This window comes from Hemitrygon akajei, unplaced genomic scaffold (assembly GCF_048418815.1).
Source record: "Hemitrygon akajei unplaced genomic scaffold, sHemAka1.3 Scf000075, whole genome shotgun sequence".
In the NCBI taxonomy this organism is placed as follows: domain Eukaryota; kingdom Metazoa; phylum Chordata; class Chondrichthyes; order Myliobatiformes; family Dasyatidae; genus Hemitrygon; species Hemitrygon akajei.
The window spans coordinates 158,597-181,183 of NW_027331961.1; the positions used below are offsets into that span (position 1 = coordinate 158,597).

Below are 22,587 nucleotides of genomic sequence, written 5' to 3' on the forward strand. Positions count from 1 at the left end.
TCATGCTGGCAAAATCGTATTTTATGTTCTATTGTTGAACATACTATTTATTATAAAGTACTGTAAATTGCACATTGCATATTTAGACGGAAACGTAAAGATTTTTACTCATGTATATGAAGGATGTAAGTGTAACTATCTTGGTCAACCATTGTCCAGCCTGTATCCCACCACCTCAAAGATATATATATACACCATCTTGGTCAACATCTGTCCAGCCTGTATCCCATCAACGATTATATATCAACAATCTCTCTTCTGCCATTGTCTTCATTATGACGTATTTTTGACTCACTGAGTTGATACTGAAATCGGTGTTTGTTACCTGGAACTACCGGAGGGTTTATTGAATACAGCACGTAGTAAGTTAAAGACAGCCATTGCGATTTTAGCTTCAAAGTTAAAATGTCTGCTGTATTAATCGTTGTCGGAAGGAGGGTTGGAAGCAGAGAATACAGATTGATAGTGGGGTGGGATGGATGTTGTGAGCATTGACTGCTTATCCCTGTATTGGATTGAAGAGAAAACTAATGAATATTGGTATTACATTTGTGCTAATTTGTTCTGACCGTCACAGATATCGTGTAATCAGTTAATAGTTGTGCATCATTTAAAGTAAAAAGAGAAAATGGTGGAAATCTTCAGCAGATCGGGCAGCGTCTTGGACAGTCCCGGTTCAGATACTGGGTCTTCCACAGTTTCTCTTCCCACACATCCAATCTGATGTACCGAGTTTCCAACACAGGACTTTCAATTTTACATTTAAAATGTTTTATTCCTATTAGCCTGCAGGAAATGTGACGGGCAATTGTGCTGGGCAAGATCTCATTTAACAATAGCACAATGATAAAATGTGTTCAGTTTATCTAGTGGAGACAATGGGTAACATTATACCCGCCTGCTGTTGCCCCGCGCCCAGGTTTTCCAGCCCGATCTCTGGCCCAGTCAGAGGTTCATCAGGTTCCCGTTCTGACACAGGTTGATGTCGGAGTGTTGGTGTTTGAAGTCTGAATGGCCGAGACACTGCAGCATATTATTGGCAACAAGGAGTCCTGGGCGAGTTGCTGCTTGAGCTGTAACCCTGGGAAACACTGGGCCTATCTGGCTGTCAGTATCGGGGATTTGACCCAGGTCAATACTTCACAGATGGGGGCTGGATGTTCCTCCTTTCACAATGAATCAAAAGCCTCGGGGTGCTGGTCATTGGCTATGGGGGAATTTCTGATTACACCACGCAGTGTGAGATGCGGGGACGATGTGTGAGGATTCGGGGGTCGGTGAGTGGCAGATTCAGCTGTGTGACCCTGTGAGGTTGGGTCCTGAGATATCACAGTTTTAGATCCAAGTACAATGGACCCGGGGTTCAAGCTGCCCAGGTTTATGAGGTGTTGAGCCAGTATTTCTGTTCTGGGCTCAGATGTTTGTTTCGGGAGTTTCTTTGGAAGAAATGACTGCTATACCGAGGAGAGGATGAGTTACCATCCCATCCCTCACAGTGAGAGGCTGTGAGTAAACGGGCTGTACCGTGTTTGCAACAGTAGAAATAGACCCTGAGTTTGGTGTTCAAAATGTGTTTGGAAATCCCCCCTCATTGTCTCCTGTCTGTCAATCGTTGGAAATGAAGCTGATGTGTTCAGTACAACTGTGGCTCACGTGGTTCACAAGAGTAATCTCAGGAACGAGAGGGTTTCTGTACGAGGGTGATTGATAAGTCTGTGGCCTGTGGTGGAAGGAGATGAGTTATTAACTTCAAACTTTATGTATTATCACTCAAAGAGTTGATCAGAATGTGCATGTAATGAGAGCTGTATAACTCATCTCCTTCTACCTTAGGCCATGAACTTATCAATCACTCTTCCTGTCGACCAGCTCTGAAGGTCCAAGTTGTCGAATTCTGCAAAGAAGGGATCCGTTTGCTCCACGACCGCTGGACTAAGCTTGTAAATGTAGGCGGGGACTATGTTGAAAAATAAACGTGCTGGGTTTTCTAAAATGGGCTCCTTCTACCTTGGGCCACGAACGTATCAACCACCGCTCGTATGACAAGCATTTGATGGCTCTGAGCTTGTACTCTATTGAGTTCAGAAGTACAGAGGTGGACGGGATCTTATTTAAACCCACAGAATACTGAACAGCCTGGAGACAGTGGACACGTGGAGGATGTTTCCATCAGACGGAGAGTCTGGGGTCTGAGAGGACAGCCTCGGAATAATCAAGCTTCCCTTTAAAACTGAGAGAAACTTCTCCAGCCAAAGAGTGGTCGATCTGTGGAGTTTGTTGCAACAGATGGTGATTGGGGCTGTCACTGGATATATTTCCGGCAGAGGTTAATATATTATTGATCGCTAACTATTGTCATTTTTTGTTAGCCAGAACTATCAGAGGACTATTGAATACAGCATGTTAAAAGCAGACTTTACAATTTTAGATTCTTCATTTCAAAATGGCTGCAGTGTTAACCTTTTTCAAAATTATACTCACAGCATACGATGTTGAGTTTGTTATTTCCCTTTTCGGTTATTTTCGGTGAGCCACTTCCTCCGTTTCCAGGGTAACGGCCCAGCAGAGCTGCAAGAAGAGTTGCACTTTTTTTTTTTTCGTTCTGTGGTCACCACCTCTCAGCGTAGAGACAGTGGCCTCGGGAGCAAATGTAACAGAGTGATAGTGGGAGGAAAGGATGCTGTGTGCATTGACTGTGTGGGATGAACTGAGAACATAGAACCAGAGAAATATAGAGAACCCATAGCATAATACACAGGCCCTTCGTCCAACAGTGCTCTCCCAAACATGAACATACTTTAGAAATTTCCTAGGGTTACCCATCAGCCCTCTTCTTTTTATCTCCATGTACCTATCCAAAAGTCTCTTAAAAGGCCCTGTTGTATCCGCCTCCACCACCGTCGCCGGCAGCCCATTCCACGCACTCACCACTCTCTGCGTAAAAAAAAAACTTACCCCTGACATTGCCTCTGTAACTTCTCCCAAGCATCTTGAAACTGTGCCCTCTCGTGTTAGCCATTTCAGCCCTGAGAAAAAGCCTCTGACTATCCACACGATCTATGCCTCTCATCATCTTATACACCTCTACTAGGTCACCTCTCATCCTCCATCTGTCCAAGAAGAAAAGGCCAAGTTCACTCATCCTATTCTCATAAGGCATGCTCCCCAATCCAGAGAAATCCTTGTAAATCTCCTCTGCACCCTTTCTATCGCTTCCACACCCTTCCTGTAGTGAGGCGACCAGAACTGCACTCCAAGCACAGTACTCCAAGTGGGGTCTAACCAGGGTCCTATATAGCAGTAACATTACCTCTTGGCACTTGAACTCAATCACAAGGTTGATGAAGGCCAATACACCGTATGCCTTCTGAACCACACAGTCAGGCTGCGCAGAATTTTTGAGTGTCCTATGAACTCAGACCCCAAGATCCCTCTGATCCTCCACACTGCCAAGAGTCTTACAATTCATACTATATTCTGCCATCATATTTACCTTCTAAAGTGAACCACCTCGCACTTATCTGGGTCAGACTCCATCTTCCACTTCTCAGCCCAGTTTCGCTTCCATTCGGGGTCCTGCTATAACCTCGACAGCCCTCCACACTATCCACAATACCCCTAACCTTTGTGTCATCAGTAAATGTACTGATCTATCCTTCCACTTCCTCATCCAGGTCCTTTATAAAACTGACGAAGAGAAGTGGTGCCAGAACAGATCCCTGAGGAACAGCACTAGTCAGCGACGTCCAGGCAGAATATGACCCATCTACAAACAATTTTGCGTTCTGTGGGCAAAGCCATTTCTGAATCCACAAAGCAAAGTCCGCTTGGATCCCATGCCTCCTTACTTTCTTAATAAGCCTTGCATGGGGTACCTTATCAAGTGCCTTGCTGAAATCCATATACACTACATCAACTGCTCTACCTCCATAAATGTGTTCAGTCACACCCTCAGAAAATTCAATCAGGCCGGTAAGGCACGAGCTGCCCTTGACAAAGCCAAGCTGACTATTCCTGATCATGTTATGCCTCTCCAAATGTTCATAAAATCATGAAACAGAACATGTGAAGCTGAATTCCTTACTTCCTATTTTCAGTTAGCTCTGCTGAGCCAGTTCCTCCATCACCAGGGTAACAGCCCAGCAGAGCTCCAGAGTGTTGAACATATTTATCGCTCTCTGGTCACCGCCCCTCAGTGACCTCAGGAGCCGGTGTGGAGGCCCGGATGCCCTTGAGCATTCACTGTATGGAATATATAACGTTTCTATCGCAGGAAAGAGATAACTAATGAATGTAGGGATTGCATTCATGCAAATCTGTTTAGGATGTCACAAACAGGGTTCAACAGGGATCACTCCCTCCACAATTAGATAGATAGATAGATAGATAGATAGATAGATAGATAGATAGATAGATAGATAGATAGATAGATAGATAGATAGATAGATAGATACTTTATTCATCCCCATGGGGAAATTCAACTTTTTTCCAATGTCCCATACACTTGTTGTAGCAAAACTAATTACATACAATACTTAACTCAGTAAAAATATGATATGCATCTAAATCACTATCTCAAAAAGCATTAATAATAGCTTTTTAAAAAGTTCTTAAGTCCTGGCGGTAGAATTGTAAAGCCTAATGGCATTGGGGAGTATTGACCTCTTCATCCTGTCTGAGGAGCATTGCATCGATAGTAACCTGTCGCTGAAACTGCTTCTCTGTCTCTGGATGGTGCTATGTAGAGGATGTTCAGAGTTATCCATAATTGACCGTAGCCTACTCAGCGCCCTTCGCTCAGCTACCGATGTTAAACTCTCCAGTACTTTGCCCACGACAGAGCCCGCCTTCCTTACCAGCTTATTAAGACGTGAGGTGTCCCTCTTCTTAATGCTGCCTCCCCAACACGCCACCACAAAGAAGAGGGCGCTCTCCACAACTGACCTATAGAACATCTTCAGCATCTCACTACAGACATTGAATGACGCCAACCTTCTTAGGAAGTACAGTCGACTCTGTGCCTTCCTGCACAAGGCATCTGTGTTGGCAGTCCAGTCTAGCTTCTCGTCTAACTGTACTCCCAGATACTTGTAGGTCTTAACCTGCTCCACACATTCTCCATTAATGATCACTGGCTCCATATGAGGCCTAGATCTCCTAAAGTCCACCACCATCTCCTTGGTCTTGGTGATATTGAGACGCAGGTAGTTTGAGTTGCACCATATCACAAAGTCCTGTATCAGTTTCCTATACTCCTCCTCCTGTCCATTCCTGACACACCCCTGGTTCCCTTGTTCATTCATCCCTCCCCACTAATCTTCTTCCAGATACTTATCCCTGCATAAGCCTAAGTGCTACACCTGCCGTACCCCTCCTCCCTCACCTCCATTCAGAGACACAAAGCAGTCCTTCCGGATGAGGCAACGCTTCATCTGCGAATCTATTGCTGGGGTCATCTATTGTGCCCCGTGCTCCCGATGCGGCCTCCTCCACATCGGTGAGACCCGCCATAAACTGGGAGACGGTTTTTGTTTAGCATCTCTGCATCATCTGCCACAAGGGGGACATTGCAGCGGCCAGACGTTTTAATTCTGATTCCCATTCGGACGTTTCGATCAGACCGCCCTCAGGGTGGAGGAGCAACACCTTAGTGATCGTTTTCACAAAAAAACCAAAGGCCGGCAGATGTGTGGAGACGGAAGGGATGGAGGAAATGAGGATCGGACAGAAACATGTGGCTGAGATGGGAGAGCAGCCGCCATCTTGTTGATGGTTAGAGGGGCTGAATGGCCTCCTCCTGCTGTTTTTCACTTGATGTCTCAGTGTGCCTGTCCAGTGAGGCTCCGGAGGAATCTGAATAGAAAAAAAGTGTTTATAAACATAGAAGTGATTTCATTGAAACCTGCACAATTCCTTTTCGGGTGGGAATTGTATGTCGGACCGGGATGGGAATCGAACCCTTGACTCTGAGAATCGGGAGTTGGAGCCATGGGGACGGGGAAGATACAGAGGGGAACAATAAAAATGTAGCTAGTGTAAATATGGAATAATGTGGGGAATGCGGCAGGTAGGTCGGGCAGCGTGTCAGGGGCGAGGAGCAGAGTCACCGGTTTCTCGCTCCCATTTCAAACGCAGATCTGCAGCATCTCAGGTTTTCGCTTCCGAGGCCCCGCCCCCGCTCTCACAGCCTCCGGATGGGCGGGGTTTTCTTTCCGTTCTCTGTTGAAGCTGTTCGTCTGTGGGGAGCCGGTGGACGGATCTCGCTGCTCTCCGGACAAATTGATGAAGTTCTCATCGGTCAGTATTGAGGCCGGTCACTGGGGTTGAACGCAACCGACAATTTCCCATCGGTGAGTACTGAAGTCGATCCCGGGGGCGGGGAACCTCATGTTGGGCAGAGAGTCCCGTTAACCTCCTCGAACTGGCGGCCTCGTCCCGCTTCCTGGATACAAACTGTCGTGGTCGGTCCGGGTTATGGGACCTTCACACCGAACCGCCTGAGATGAGCCGATGCTCAGCCCCTGGTGTTCTGGTCCCAGGAGCGGGATGAGGTGGTGATGCCGAGACTGAACCCATCCATTAAGATGTACCTGGTGAACTTTGCCTCCGTCACCCGGCCCGGTATCGGATCCAAACTCCACCTGGATGGACGCCTGGGGTCGATAATTGTTTTACATATTTCCAGCACACTGGAAGCGGCCGTTCGGTAAAACAAACCATTCTCAATGATATATATATCAACCATCTTGTTCCACCTCTGTCCAGCCTGTATCCCACTACCTCAATGATATATATCAACCTTCTAGTTCAATCTCTGTCCTGCCTGTATGCCACCAGCTCAATGATATATATATATATCAACCTGCTTGTTCAATGTTTGTCCAGACTGTATCCCAATGCCGCAATGATATATTTCAACAATCTCTCTTCTTAACTTTGTCTTCTTTGTGAAGTTTAGTATTGAAGCTTTCTATTTATTTATTTATTTATTTATTTATTTATTTGTGTGCCTGTTTGTTTGTTTGTTTATTTATTTATTTATTTAGTTAGTTAGTTAGTTAGTTAGTTAGTTAGTTATTGTTCGCTAGGAATACCAGAGGTTTAGTTGGACACAACACGTGACAGGGTAAAAGCAACCATTTCAATTTTAGATTCACCGTTACAAAATGGCTGCACTGTTAATCTTTGTCATAACGGAACTCACAGCATCTGATGTTGAGTTTGTTATTTCCTTTTTCGGTTATTTTCAGTGAGCCACTTCCTCTGTTTCCAGGGTAACGGCCCGTCAGAGCTGCAGCAAGTGTTGCAGTTTTTATCGCTCTGTGGTCACCGCCTCTCAGTGTAGAGACAGTGGCCTCGGGAGCAAATGTAACAGAGTGATAGTGGGAGGAAAGGATGCTGTGAGCATTGGCTGTATGGGATGTGTTACACCAGGGTCAGAATGAACTCAGAACTAACAGAGTGGTTGGGGTAGGGTGGCATTTACAGTTCAGGGTGGCAATCAGTTACTATCTGTGCATTCAAATGAAGAGGGAGAAAATACCACAGTTGCAGGAAATTTAAAGTAAGGAAGGGAAAATACTGGAGACGCTCAGCAGATCGGCAGCATCTTGGACAGTCTCAGTTCTGGAACTGGGTCTTCCACCATTTGCCCTTTCAGAGACGTAGTCTGATGTACTGAGCTCCCAGCTTTTTCTACTTTATAATTTTACATTTTGTTCCTGCTGCACTGCAGGAAACATGGCAGCCCGCTCTGCTGTGCAAGATCCCACACAGCGATGACATAGAGATCAAATGTGCTCGGTTTAGCTGCTGGTGTCAGGCTGAAGTGTAGCCGCATCCTCTATACAGACCGGGGAACCAGCCTGAGCACCGGCCCCGGCAGAGGGTCATTAGGTTCCAGTTCCACCTTAGTTTGTGAATCGGAAATGGCAGGAACTCCACGGCAAATTGCCGGCACCTAGGCGTCTTTGTATGGGTGATAATATTGGGCTGGTGACTCTGATGATATGGAATTGGCAGTATGCGGGCTACAGTCCAGGTTGGTAATTCTGCAGCTGGGATCGGAATTTTCTCAGTCTGCAGTGAAGCAGAAATCCCGGGCGGTTGGGCATTGGTTATGGGGAAATTACAGTCAACACTTTCCAATAGGATATCATATCTGTCAAGTATTTTGGAGATTATTTAAGAATGAAGTAGGGCGTTAGGTGAAGTTGGGCAGTGATGTTGTTCATCTGAACTTTGGTAAAGTCTGTAACAAGATCCTGCATGGCAGCTGATCGGGGAGGTTCGGTCACGTGGGATTCACAGGGGCCTGGCGAGGTGGATTCACACCGGGCTAGAGAACAAGGAGAGGGGGATGAATGTAACGAATGGAGGTCTGTGACGAGTGGGATGTGAGTGTCAGTGTTGAGATCTCTGTAATTTACTATTCATGCCATTGATTTGTATATGAATGTACATGGCTACACAGAAAATGTAGTGTAGTTTTTTTTGGGGGGTTTGATTTACTTTTCAGCTGGTTTGGCACACTATTGTGTTCCTGTGATGTACTGTTCCATGTTCTGTTCTATCTTCAGCATAGAACATCTTCAGCATCTTCAGTCTATCTTTCTCTTTGACTTCCACTGGCAGATAGACAGGTGAGAGTGAGGGGGAATTTCCAAATGTGAATTCAGTTCTGAAACCCCGGCCTATTTCTACCGGTGCAAACACAAAACAGGGTATTTAATCACAGTCTCTCCCTGTGAGAGATGGAATGGGAACTCATTCCCTGCTTTGCTTCCAAAGGAACTTCAGAACCAAACATCTGAGCACAGAACAGAAATACTCGCTCAACATCTCATAAACGCGGACAATTTGATTCCCCGATTCATTTTATCTGGGTCAAGACATGTGTGGTATCCCAGGATGCAACCTCAGAGGGTCACAGCCCGCACCCAGAGCCTCGCACATCGTTTCCACATCTCACACTGAGAGATTCACGCTACCAATATCCAGCCACCGGAGACGTCTGCTTCATTGCGGAAGGAGGAACATCCAGCCGCATCTGTAAAAGCACCAACGGAGACTGAAGCCCAAACACTGACAGCTCCATATTCCTGGAGCCCCCATCCCAAGATTGTATCTCAAGCACCAGCTCTCCCAGGGCTCTGTGTTGCCGGAATAATCCGAGGAATGATAAGCATTATGCATGTGGAGCATTTGATGGACCTGGGCCTGTGTTCAGTGGAGTTCAAATGGTTGGCGGGTTAGGACAGGGGTGATTATTTACACCGACTGAATGACAGGAAGTTTGGTTGCAGTGGGAATGGAGAGGGTGTCTTGATTAGACGGAGAGTCTGGGATCTGAGAGTGCCGCCTCAGAATAAAGAAGCTTCACTTTAAAAACTGAGATGAGAGCAATTACTTTAGCCAAGTGTTGGTTGATCTGTGGAATTCGATGCCACAGAGGGTGGTGGAGGCTGTCGTTGGGTATATTCATGTTCTGGATTGCTAAATAGGTTGCGTGCTATAGCAGGGAAGCAAGAATACGGTGTTGGGAAAAAAAATCTCCATGATTGACTTTGGAGCAGACTAGATTGACCGAATCACCTAATTCTACTCCTGTGCATTATGATTTGTATCTTATACCATGACTGAGTAATCAGTTCTTTGTGTCCCATCACAAACAAGAGAAACTCTTCAGATGCTGCCAAGCAACACACACAACATGCTGGAGGAATTCAGCAGGCCAGGCAGCATCTATGGAAGAGAGTAGAGTCGACGTACAGATGCTGCCTGGTGTGATGAGGCCCTGCAGCAATTGTGTGTGTGTTTCTTTGTATCCCATGTCAGGCTTTGGAAAGTGTGATGGGCAGTTACAGATTTCTTCACTCGCATCATTATATATGAGTTCAAGTTTAAGTTCCAATAAGTTTACTTCTTTGGTCTACTTTGTATGAGTAACATGCTTCATTGTCTCTCTGGTTAAAGATAGACCTGACCTGCGAGATTTATTGGAAGAAAAGCCCACGACAGGAAGAAAATCACAACTGAAGACGAGTGAACAGCAACAACGAAACCAGCCCGAAGACGGACAGCAGCAAATGGAGATAACCCATCTGACTTGGCGTCTCCATTGATTCAGTCAGGAGAAAGTTTGGTGAGTCTTATTTACCCAAACACTGGTCCTTTAGACATTACATTTCTGTATCAAGGAAGGTAGGAAATAGCTGGAATGGGACTGAATAAGCCTCGGAATACCAGTATGCGTCTGTCAGACCCATTTGCACTCACTGCAGATTTGCTAATTACTCTGAGAAGCCACGCACATTCCCTCATATTGTTTGCTCATTTCAAACTCTTATCAGTTCTGCTGTTTCCTTGCTTGGCTGTGTTAGGTCACAACAATCTCAAAATGCATTGAGAATTTCCTCCCTTTATAAGAGGCCGCAGTTTTCTCCTGCTCTAGTGATTGCAGAAATGTGGAATTACCGTGAACTACAGCAACATGTCATTGACTCCTCTGTCTATTGCAAGCTGCAACGATATACTTGCCCTCGAGTATGTTGTCGCACAAGCCTCCGCAAACCCTCTTGAAGCCGAATGTCCCAGCACCACATTTCAGTCTTAACTAGCAAATGCCAACCAATAATTTACATTTGTATACCCTGTCGCCATCAAATGCTTTTCTGCTAATAAATTGTCAGAACCTACGAAGCTGTGATTAAGCATATTTAGGTTTTATAATGAAGTTATGTTCCCATTTGGCCCTGTACCAAAGGCATGGGTTATATCTGTACTTGAGATGTCCCTGCAGCCGGGACTTCTGGAGCTGCCGGGGTGAGTTTAAACTCAGTCGCTGCGGGATGGGAACCAGAGTGTTTGGTCAGATAATAGAAGAGCTGATATAAAGGTAGATGCGAAGTTCACAGAGACTGTGGAAGGATCGGATGTGGACAGGGCATCATGTAGTCAGTTGGAAATGTCTTTAATTCAATACAATATCTATTAAGAATACGAGTAACTTAGAACATGGATGGTACATGTTATCACCATTACACAGACCGGACTGTTACAAGGGCAGGATTGGTGTTTGATGCTCCAGGTTTTACTTGTTTCATAATACATATGGGGGGGGGGGGTGGGGGGGGGTGAAAGGCGGAGAATTGTCTTTACTAATTAGGAATCATATGACAGTTACATAAACAGAGGACATCAATGTGGGTGCAAATCAGAAAAGAGAAGGGAGCTATCATTCTGTGAGTATTCTATAGGCCTCCCCCAAAGCCACTGGGATAATGAGAGCAGATAACTTGGCAGATTTGGGAAAGGTGCAAAAACAACAAGGTTATTATCACTATTGATCTCAACTTTCCTGATGTTGATCCCACCTCCTTGTTCCAAAATGTGTCAATGGGGCAGAATGTGTTCTGTGTCCAGGAAGGATTCTTGACATGGTATGTGGATGGGCTAACTGGAGGATTTGCCATACTGTATCTAGTATGAGGCAATGATGCTGGTCAGGTGACAGATGTCACGATGGGTGACCTTTTTGAGATAGAGACCACAACACCCCAACTTTTATCATTGTCATGGACAAGGATAGTAGCAGACGATACGAGGCAGTATTTAACCAGTGGATGGATAGTTACAATCGTATTCGAAGCATCTTGGGGGTGTAAATTGGGAAAACATTCTCAAAGGGAAATGCCAGATGGAACTGTGAAGTTTATTTCAGGAACACTTGAATGCGGTTCGGGGTAGATTTGTTCCACACACAGTGAAAGAATGTTAAAATAAACGAACCGTGGTTCACAAGGGATGAGAACATTTAAGCAAGAGGGAAAAGGAAGCCTTATTTAGGTACAGTAAGCAACATTCAAGCGAGGCTCTAGAGAATTATATGGTATCCTGGAAGGAACTTAAGAAGTGACTTGGAGGTCGAAGGCAACTTGAGAAGTCCTTGGGAAGTAGGACGAAGGAAAACCCAAGGCATTCTACATGTGGGTGAAGAAGAGGAGGGTGAATAGATTGAGTGTAGGACTAGGACTACTCAGGAACAATGGTGGAAACGTGCCTGGAGGATGCGGTGATAGGTGAGGTGCTTAATGAATGCTTTGCTTCAGTTACCAATGAGGTGGACAGTGATTGTGATGATAGAATAGCAGCATGGCAATATTAAGAAAGAGATGTTCAATCTACCAATATACACCACATTACTACAGGAAGTGAGGGGGGAGGTTACGGGGCATTGACAATGATCATTGTATCCTCTCTGGCCACAGGGATAGTAACACATGATTGGAGGCTGTCAAATGTTGTTCCATAATTCAATTGTCATGGTTCCGGTTGGCTGTTCCCCTTTAACGCTCCTTTCTCCCTAATTATGCCCTAATTTCAGTCATTAGATCTCCATTGCTGCTAGTTTACTCAATTACCATACACCTGGTTTTCATCAGAGACTGTGAAATAAATACGATGGCGACACGATCACAGGTTGCCAGTTTGTTGGTCTATTCCCATGTGATACTTTGTTTCTCGACTGCTTAGAACTGTTTGTTCTAAGTTCAACTCCAGTCTCAAGATATTCCATGAAAACCCCGTCACCGTGTCATGACTCCATGTCAGAGCTCCGTGTCAAGATTCCTCCGGTTTGCTGTCCAACGTTCACGCCTGCGCCCGCATCCCCAGCTCAATCTCCACGCCGGTGTCCTGCACTTGGGTTCTGCTCAGTCGCTCTGTGCCACATCAATAAACCCAATGGGTTTAATCCTGGGGATTATAGACCAGTGAGTGTTACATCGGGGTGGGCAAACCCTTGGAACTCCAGCTGAAAACAATGAAAGACAGTTCTTTATCTTGCTCCGGTGGTTGAACTTGACAGCGGTGAAGGCAAGGCTCAAGGCAAGGCAAGGCTTCAGGCGACGCAGGCTCCAGGAGGAAGGTGAAGGGAAGGGATACAGACAGGGGGTATGGACAAGAATCAGCTTCCTCAACAGAAACTGGGGAAAACCTGGAATAAGGAACATGGACCGGACTGTGAACCGGAAGGCGCTACGATCTTAATGTGTTTCCCCGGAAAGGAGCTCCAAATCCACCAGACAAAGCAAGACTACTCAGACACACCAAGTCAAGACACCAACTCTACCACCCAACAAACCAAAAACTAAAGCTACAAGACCTACACAAAACCACATAGTTGCAGTTAACGTATAGTTACAACAGTGCAGCCAATCCCATAACTGATTAAAAAAAAAACCATGGGCACAGTAAAAAATAGTCCAAAGATGATAAAAGATTCTAAGTTCGAAAGAAACCATGACACAGTTTCCACAAGTCCTCAGGGTCCCGATAGACTCGTCATCCCACGCAGTCGGCAGAAGGGATTACCCCCGCTATGGACTTCCAAGGCGCCTGTGGACTCAACTTCACAGACAATGAAAGCTCTGTCAGACCCAGCCTCGCAGACGCAGCACACAGTGAAAGCGCCCCGACCGCAGCGGACTCCGAGTCCGTCGAACCCGTTGTGTTAAAGTTAGACCTGAGGTGAGAGATGTATTGGAAGAAATGCCCCAAATGGAAGCAAACCACGAGTGAAGACGAGGGAACAGCAGCAAGTTAACCTGCCCGAGGACTGAGAGCACCAACTGGAGAGAACCCATCTGACTCAGAGTTTCCAGTGATTCAATCAGCAAAAAGTCTCGTGAGTCTCATTTACTCAAACACTGGTCCTTTAGACATTACATACCTGCACAAAGGAAGGTAGTAAATAGTTGGGATGAGACTGAAAGTGCCCAGAAGTACCAGTTATGCCTCTGTCAGACCAGTTACAATCACTCCAGGTCAGGTGATGTGCTGTCAGTATCCCAGCTCTTTAAAGTCACTCACATTCCCCACACTGGGATTTGATATCACTCTGCGTCCCCTCATGCCTGACGTCACGTGTGAGTTCCCCCCACACTAGGATCTGACGTCACGTGTGCACTTCCTTACGTCACACTGGTGCTGAGACAGTTGAATTTTACCGGCTAAGGTAACAGCTACCTGACCCACCCACCCCACCCGACAGTCAACAGAGGCGTTACCCTCTTCACATTGGTGAGAAGTGATGTCAATCACTGCTTACACCCAATAACGGAGATGGACCGGCCGAGAGGGCGTTACCCCTGCTGATACCGACTTCCGCTCCCGTCCTCAAACTCCCATTCAAAACAGAACAAATCTCAAAGTAAATGTCCAGCCTTTTTATTTATTTACATTTCCCTCCACGTGAAGTGACTTCCGTGGCCGGATTATAATGTATTGCTGACAGAGAGGAGGAGACCGCTCGGCCCATTGGTTTGATGCAGGCTACTCGCAAAGTGAGTGATCTGGCAGAATGACGAGGGTGAGGGATTTTACTGAGATGATAAAGATGGTGTGAGAGGGGGGTGAGTCTGAGAGGTTGTTTGGGGGATCAAGGAGCAGGATGGGGAAGGAGCCCATTGACAGTGGGGAAGGGGGGTGAAGATGGTGTGAGAGCGGTGTGAGTCTGAGAGGTTGTTTGTCTCTGGGGAAGCAGCCCTTAGACAGTGGGGAAGGAGGTGAAGATGGTGTGAGAGGGGGGTGAGTCTGAGAGGTTGTTTGTCTCTGGGGAAAGAGCCCATTGACAGTGGGGAAGGGGGGTGAAGATGGTGTGAGAGGGGGGTGAGTCTGAGAGGTTGTTTGTCTCTGGGGAAGGAGCCCATTGACAGTGGGGAAGGGGGGTGAAGATGGTGTGAGAGGGGTGTGAGTCTGAGAGGTTGTTTGTCTCTGGGGAAGGAGCCCATTGACAGTGGGGAAGGGGGGTGAAGATTGTGTGAGAGGGGTGTGAGTCTGAGAGGTTGTTTGTCTCTGGGGAAGGAGCCCATTGACAGTGGGGAAGGGGTGAAGATGGTGTGAGAGGGGTGTGAGTCTGAGAGGTTGTTTGTCTCTGGGGAAGGAGCCCATTGACAGTGGGGAAGGGGGGTGAAGATGGTGTTAGAGGGGTGTGAGTCTGAGATGTTGTTTGTCTCTGGGGAAGGAGCCCATTGACAGTGGGGAAGGGGTTGAAGATGGTGTGAGAGGGGTGTGAGTCTGAGATGTTGTTTGTCTCTGGGGAAGGAGCCCATTGACAGTGGGGAAGGGGTGTGAAGATGGTGTGAGAGGGGGTGAGTGAGAGGTTGTTTGTTTCTGGGGAAGGAGCCCATTGACAGTGGGGAAGGGGGGTGAAGATGGTGTGAGCGGGGGTGAGTCTGAGAGGTTGTTTGTCTCTGGGGAAGGAGCCCATTGACAGTGGGGAATGGGGTGAAGATGGTGTGAGAGGGGGGTGAGACTGAGAGGTTGTTTGTCTCTGGGGAAGGAGCCCATTGACAGTGGGGAAGGGGGGTGAAGATGGTGTGAGAGCGGTGTGAGTCTGTTTGTCTCTGGGGAAGGAGCCCATTGACAGTGGGGAAGGGGGGTGAAGATGGTGTGAGAGAGGGGTGAGTCTGAGAGGTTGCTTGTCTCTGGGGAAGGAGCCCATTGACAGTGGGGAAGGGGGGTGAAGATGGTGTGAGGGGGTGAGTCTGAGAGGTCGTTTGGGGGATCAAGGAGCAGGATGGGGAAGGAGCCCATTGACAGGGGGAAGGGGGCTATATTATTGAAAGGATGAAGATGGTGTGAGAGGGGTCGGACAGGATACAGAGGCGAGCAGAGGGATTCACCACATTGGGAGGCAAACACCGGCACACTGTTGATCTGCAAGTGTGGCCGATGGTCCGGGCAAAGTGGATTGGAGTCGTGTTGGGGGGCAAGAGTGAACTGGTCTTGAGTCTTATTGAATGACAGGATGAACTGAACGGGCTGAGTGGCCTGCTCCTGTTTCTGGTGTCTTGGTGTTAAAAGAGAATGAATAACCAGACCCTTCTTGGGTCTGCATGATGTTCCAGTGGGTATTGTAGGGACCGGTGCTTGGAGCCAGTTGTTTCCAAACTGTGTCAACAACTTGACTGAGGGAACAAATTTAACATTTTCAAGACTGCTCTTGAAAAAAAATGTATATTTGTACATTGTTAATGACAGAAAATCTATATTTATGATTATTGACACAACATATATATTTGTATATTGTTAATGACATAAAACTTGTATTTCTATATTGATAATGGCGCAGAATTGTATAATCTGTCATCTGAATGTACTTGCCTGTGATGCTGCTACAAGTCAGTGTTTCTCTGTCCCTGTACCTTTCCATATTGTGCACTTGGCAATAAATTCAATATTTGTTTCTGCTACAGAAGTGGGTGATCTCACAGTTCCCACATTGGGCTCCAGCTGACCTGTTTCTCCAACTCACTCCTTTTACCTCAGTTTCCCTGAAACCTCTTGACAAGAGGCACAGAACATTGAACAGTACAGTACCAGAACAGGCCCTTCGGCCCAAAACGTTTTGCTCTGCTAATTAAATTAGGAATCAAATGGCTAACTAATCCCTTCTGCCAACACAATGTCCACACGTCCCTCACACTCATGTGCTGATTTAAATATCTCTTAAAAGTCACCGCTGTGTCTGCCAGAACCAGCACCCCGGGCAACACATCCTAGCAACCCGCCACTCTCTCTGGTAATAACACTTGCCCCTCACATCTCCTTTCAAACTACTCCCCCTCACTTTAAATACATGGCCTCTTCTATTAGACATGTCTAACCAGGATAAAAAATATTGTCTGTCTTCTCCATCTCTGCCTCTCATAATGTTATACACCTCCATCGTCTCACCCCAGCCTGCAGGGCTCCAGAGAAAACAACCCAAGTTTGTCCAACCTCTCATTATAGCTCATGCCCTCTAATCCAGGCAATATCCTGGTAAACCTCTTCTGCACCATCTGTGCGTTAAGTAATGAGGGACTGAGGTGCAGTGACTAGGGAGGGAGGTAGAAAGTACATTGTATTTATTGTAAGAGTTATCAGTTATAAGAATGAAAATGACTTTAACGATTATTTGGACTTTGTTGAGATTGTACCTGGAATATGGTGTAAAATCCTGCCCCACCCCAATACTAACACGGGTTATATAGACCAAAGAACAAACTGCCGGAGGAACTCAGTGGGTCGGGCAGCATCTGTGGAGGGAAATGGACCGTCAACATTTCGGGCCGAGGCCCTCCCTCTGGACTGAGAGTGACGGGAAATAGTCCGAGAAAAGAGGTGAGGGGTGGGGATGGGGCAAGAGCTGGGGAGTGAGAGGTGGATCCAGGTGAGGGGGAGGTGGGAAGGTGGAAGGTGGAATTCCATGGAGGATTAACAAAGAGGTGAGAGAGTATTTGTTGTAGAGAGTGCAACAAAGATTCATCAGACTGATCCCTGGAGTGGTGAGGTCATCATATGAAGAAAGATCAAATGTGATAACCCTTTCATTTAGAGAATCGAGGACTGAGAGGTGAACACATTGAAATGCACAACATCATTACCGGTTGAACAGGGATCCCAGTCTCTGGAAAAGGGGGAGGACTGTCCGGGACTGAGATGAGGGGAAATGCCTCCACTCCGAGGGTGTTGAATGTCTGTAAATCCCCACCACAGAGGGCGGTGAAGACTCGGTGATCGTCCTCACATAAAACAGAGGCCGGCAGATGTGTGGAGACCGAAGGGATCGAGGAAATGAGGATCGGGCAGAAACATGTGGCTGAGATGAGAGAGTAGTCGCCATCTTGTTGATGGTTGGATGGGCTGAATGGCCACCTCCTGTTGCTTCTCGCTTGATGTTTCAGTGTTCCTTTTCAGTGAGGCCGGGGAAATGTGAATAGAAACATAGACTGATTTAAATAAAATCTGCACAATTCTGGATTGGGTCTAAAATGTGTGCCGGACCCGGATGGGATTCAGACCCGTAACTGTGACCCGGGGGATGGAGGGATGTGGACGGGGAAGATGCAGAGGGAAATTTTAAAATATATCCAGTGTAATTATGAGATGATGTTTGAAATGCGGTGGGGGGGGGGGTTGTCGGGCAGCGTGTGAGGGGCGAGGAGCGGAGTCACCGAGTCACCGAGTCACGTGGGAGACCGTCCACCCGTCATGTGATCCCGTTGTACCGCAGGGCTGCAGCATCGGCAGGTCCGTTTCCGAGGCCCCGCTCACAGCTCCGATAACGCGCTGACGACATCGCGCATGCTCAGTACGGGAAGGGACTTTAGTCTGCAGAACCAAAATGCTCCCACGAACGGAGCCTTTGTTGCAGCGCAGATGGAATTAAACACTGCCGGATAAACGTTTATGAAACCTGAACGTTTTTCTTTGTTGTACTGCATTTTTATCCTGTCCTTTAATTAGTAATTAAAATCAAAAGAATGTTTTTTTTCTCTTGTCTGTCTTCATCCTAAAATATTCATAGATGCATTTTACAAAAGAGGACACATCTACGATGTTGTGCTTTTCTCAGTCCGTGTGAAAATTTCCGGCTCAGAGCAATGGTTGATCCATGTAGCTGCAAAAATAGTAATTAGAGGGAACATTGGAGACCGAACCACGTTACATTCTATGCATATTAATCACGATTGAATATGGTACATTATCGTGCTTCCTGTTATAGAGGACATGTTAAAAGTCAATAGAGTGGACAAAACAGTTTCACCGGGAGGTCTCTGGTATCCAGGAAATAGTAATGAATAACGCAAGAAAAATTAATAATCGTTTCGCCTTGTCCGTGGGAGCGTACTGTGAGGCAAAGACGCTCAGGTGCTGAACGATATAGAACTAATATTGAGCCGCGAATAACTAGACGGTCCATTTACTATAAATTCAAGAGCTTTTCGTTTTCGTTTCTCGAAAGATCACTATTAATGCCCCGATAATCACTTTTACTATCTTTTCAGAACACTGGGTGTAGTACCTCCCCCATTATAGGTATGAGCAAGGATGAGATCTCGGCCAAATTGCGCAATTAAGCGTTCAGCATATCACGCATCATCCTGGATAATCCCAGTTCTGATACTGGGTCTTCCACAGTGTCTTGTTCCACAGATCCAATCTGCTGTACCGAGTTTCCAGCACTTTATAAGAGGACGCAGGAATATGGCATTGGGGCGGGAAAAAAAATCAGCCATGATTGAATGATGGAGGAGACTCGATGGACTGAATCACTTCATTCTGCTCTGATATCTTATCATGACTGAATGATGAGTCCTTCATATCCCGTATCAGGATTTGTGACCTGTGAGGGACAATTATAGATTTGTTCCATGAGATTCTTTTATTTGTCTTCAGCGTTTAAATTTCAGTGAGATTCGCTTTTGAAAAAATTGAGCAGAAATATTTTTTTCTCCTTTGTATTGTTAATGTGCTTCATTATCTCTCTGGTTAAAGTTAGACCTGCGGTGAGAGATTTATTGGAAGAAAAGCCCACAGCTGGAAAGAAGCCACGAATGAGAACGAGGGAACAGCGACAACTGAACCAGCCCGAGGACTGAGAGTACCAACTGAAGAGAACCCTCTGACTCAGAGTTTTCATTGATTCAGTCAGGAGAAAGTTTGGTGAGTCTCATTCACTCGAACACTGGTCCTGTAAACATTACATATCTTTACAAAGGAAGGTACGAAATAGGTGGAATGCCTCGGTCAGACCAAGTTGCAATCACTCCAGGTCTGGTAATGTGCTTTCAGAAGCCCAGCTCTTTACAGTCACTCACATTCTCTGAGTGTTTGCTCATTTGAAGGTCCTGCATCATCTGAAGTAGCTTTTGGTTAGTTCTAATGTTTCCTTGTTACGTTATAATCATTTTAAAATGCGTTGACAATTTCCTCCCTTTATAAGAAGCCCCAAGTGTGTCGTGTTGTAGTGATTGTAGAAATGTGGAATTACCATGAACAGCAGCAACATGCCCTTGATCCCATTGGCTATTGCAATCTGCAGTGGTATACTTACCCTCGAATATATCGTCACGTAGGCCTCCGCGGAGAACAGACCATTTATAAAGCAAAATATCCCAACACTGCATTTTATTCAGTCCTCACTAGCACATGGCAACCCATAATTTACATTGACATACCTTGGCCTCATCAAGTACTTTTCTGCTAATCAAATTGTCAGAACCTGTCAACGTGACATTAAGCAGAGGTGGAAATTCAAAGTTATGTTCCCATGGATGTTGTGCATGGGACTTCAGTAAAGCCTTTGACAAGGTATCACATGACAGCTTGGCCCCGATGATTAGGTCCCATGCTGACCAGAGAGAGCAAATTGGATGTATTCAAAATTAGCTTCAAGGTAGCAAGCAAAGAGTGCTGGTTGAAGGTTTCTCCTCGCAATGGATGCGAGTAATTAGCGATGTGCCGTGAGGCTTCAAATTGGGACCTTTGATATTCGTTATTTTATAGCAATGATTTGGATGCGATTACACAAGGATTACTTGACTGGTAAGTTCGCAGAATGCACAACATTAGTAGTTGCTGTTCACAGAGAAGATTATCGTAGCATCTAGGGGATCTAAATGGACAGGGGCTGGTAAAGAGATTGCAAAGCCAATCTGATCAGCAGCGGATTCATGCAGATGTTGGGGATCATGTGGAGGAAACAGCCAGAGGAAGTGGATGAGCCAGGTGCAGTTGCATAATTCAAAAAGCAGTTGGGGTGTGTAGATGGAGTGAAGAGGCCAGAAGGGAGATGGCCCCATCACAGGAAATTGTGACCATCTCAGTGGGCACTGTGGTTGGCATTGTCTCGTTGGGCTGAACGCTCTGAATTTGGATTTTATTGCTCTGTGACTCTGTCAGTAGATGCGCCAGGTATCAGTGGACAGATATGGTGTGGAAGTGGTTACTAACAGGGAATGTTTGGTCCCCATGCCAAATGCTGCAGGGGATGGAAATACTGTCATATTTGCAAAGTAGTCGTACTCTCTGACTCACTGTCTGCTTGTTGTGAAATTTAGAGCCTCACCAGCAGGTGGAGCTGTCCTGCAGAGCGACCAAAGTGTAAACAAGACGACGACAATCAACAATCGTCAGTCAGAATCAGAATGGACAAAGGTATGATCACAGGGATCTTTGGATTAAACTTTTGTCGCGTTTGTACACAATAGTTCAGATGAAAAAAAACTGACACAGGTGTTAACAGGGCATAGAAAAGTTTCATCCAGCAGTGTCATTTATCCCACTGGTAAAGCGGCCTTGAGTAATTGATCAACCCAACAGTTCCAGCGCAGGGACCTGACACCAGTAATGGTCGAATCACTCCGCTCATCATACAAACCTTCAGCTGAGTGAAAGGAGCAGGGGCTCCTGAATCAGGTGGTCGTGGGTGAAACACAGACAGGAATGTGACAGCGAACTTGTGGTTTATGTGAATGTTCATGGTCAGGGTCCATTTCACCTCCAGACAGGCCCTGATATGTAAGACATCTTCAACTTTCATTTATAAAATTCAGAAGCAGATGATAGGAGCATTTCCGGGATTTCCGAGATTCTATGATAACACAGCATTTCAGGTTTTGGAAGGAAAGCTACCAACTCCCCCCTGGTTTTTCTTGCCTGCTACGTAAAGGAGGAGGGGTGTCACCGAAATCTGTTTTCTGTAGCGGAGCGGAGATCATTGCCGGTGCTGGGAATGGCTGAAGAACAGGAGGCAGCTCATTGTAGATACATTTGTGATCTGCTTCGGAGTTTTAACACCCCAGTGAATGTCTGGGCTGTGGAGAAATGGTGAACCTGAGTTTCTAAATATTTCCCTCTTGAGATGATCTTCTACCTGAATTTAAATTCCCAGGATCTTGGCTGGGAAACCCGGCATAACCAATGACCAAATGTCTGTGTCACCTGTAGACATTGTGATTGTGCTCAAATCTGAGATTCCAGCTGGAATAAAAACGATGCTCCAGCCTGGAAACGGGTCCTTCGGCCCATATAATTCATGCTGATCTAAATGTCCCATTTTCCTGCCGTTTTCCCAAATTTCCCTCGTAAACTTCTTCTCCCCTTTTTCCTGCCCACATGCTCTCAATTTTGTAATTTTATTTGTGTTTGCGGCCTCCTCTGGATGCATGTAATTTATATCCATCAGCCACCACGTGAAAAAATGCCCCTTTGGTCCCTTTTAAATCTCTGCCCTCGAGTCTCAGATTCCCCTACCCGGGGAAAAAGACTGTGACCATCTACCCTATCTGCACCCCTGATTACTGTGTGTGTGTGTGTGTGTGTGTGTGTGTGTGTGTGTGTGTGTGTGTGTGTGTGTGTGTGTGTGTGTGTGTGTGAGTGTGAGTGTGAGTGTGTGTGTGTGTGTGTGTGTGTGTGTGTGTGTGTGTAAGGTTTCCCTTCAAGCTCCTGAGCTCCAGGGCAAGCTGCCCCAGCCCAACCATATAACACAAAAAACAACACCCTAGTCCAGTACCGTAGTGTTCATTCTTCACTTCACACTTTCCAGCTTCATCACCTCCATCCTATAGATTAGCAAGTGCAACTACACACAAAGCTCTATAACCAAGACTTTGCCAATGACATGCATAGTTGTTACATGATGATCAGCAGGTGGGGGATAAGAAGGGAACCAGGGGAGAGGACAGCATAGATCTCAAGGGAATGGTCAGCCTGGTCAACTCCAGTCCCCTTGTCCAGTCTCCAGCCCCTCGTGTG

At 46.2% G+C, this 22,587-nt stretch overlaps 1 protein-coding gene across 1 annotated transcript in view; it reads left to right on the plus strand.

Annotated features, from left to right (window-relative positions):
* Positions 1-5,842: 5,842 nt before the first annotated feature.
* The window catches only part of LOC140722349 (NACHT, LRR and PYD domains-containing protein 3-like), a 74,555-nt gene continuing 57,810 nt past the window's right edge, over positions 5,843-22,587 (plus strand). Inside the window, exons 1-4 of the mRNA XM_073037114.1 lie at positions 5,843-6,350; positions 9,976-10,144; positions 19,327-19,494; positions 20,892-20,988. Coding sequence (XP_072893215.1) covers positions 20,979-20,988 — 10 coding nt within the window. The 5' untranslated portion in view covers positions 5,843-6,350; positions 9,976-10,144; positions 19,327-19,494; positions 20,892-20,978. The remainder of the gene's footprint in view (positions 6,351-9,975; positions 10,145-19,326; positions 19,495-20,891; positions 20,989-22,587) is intronic.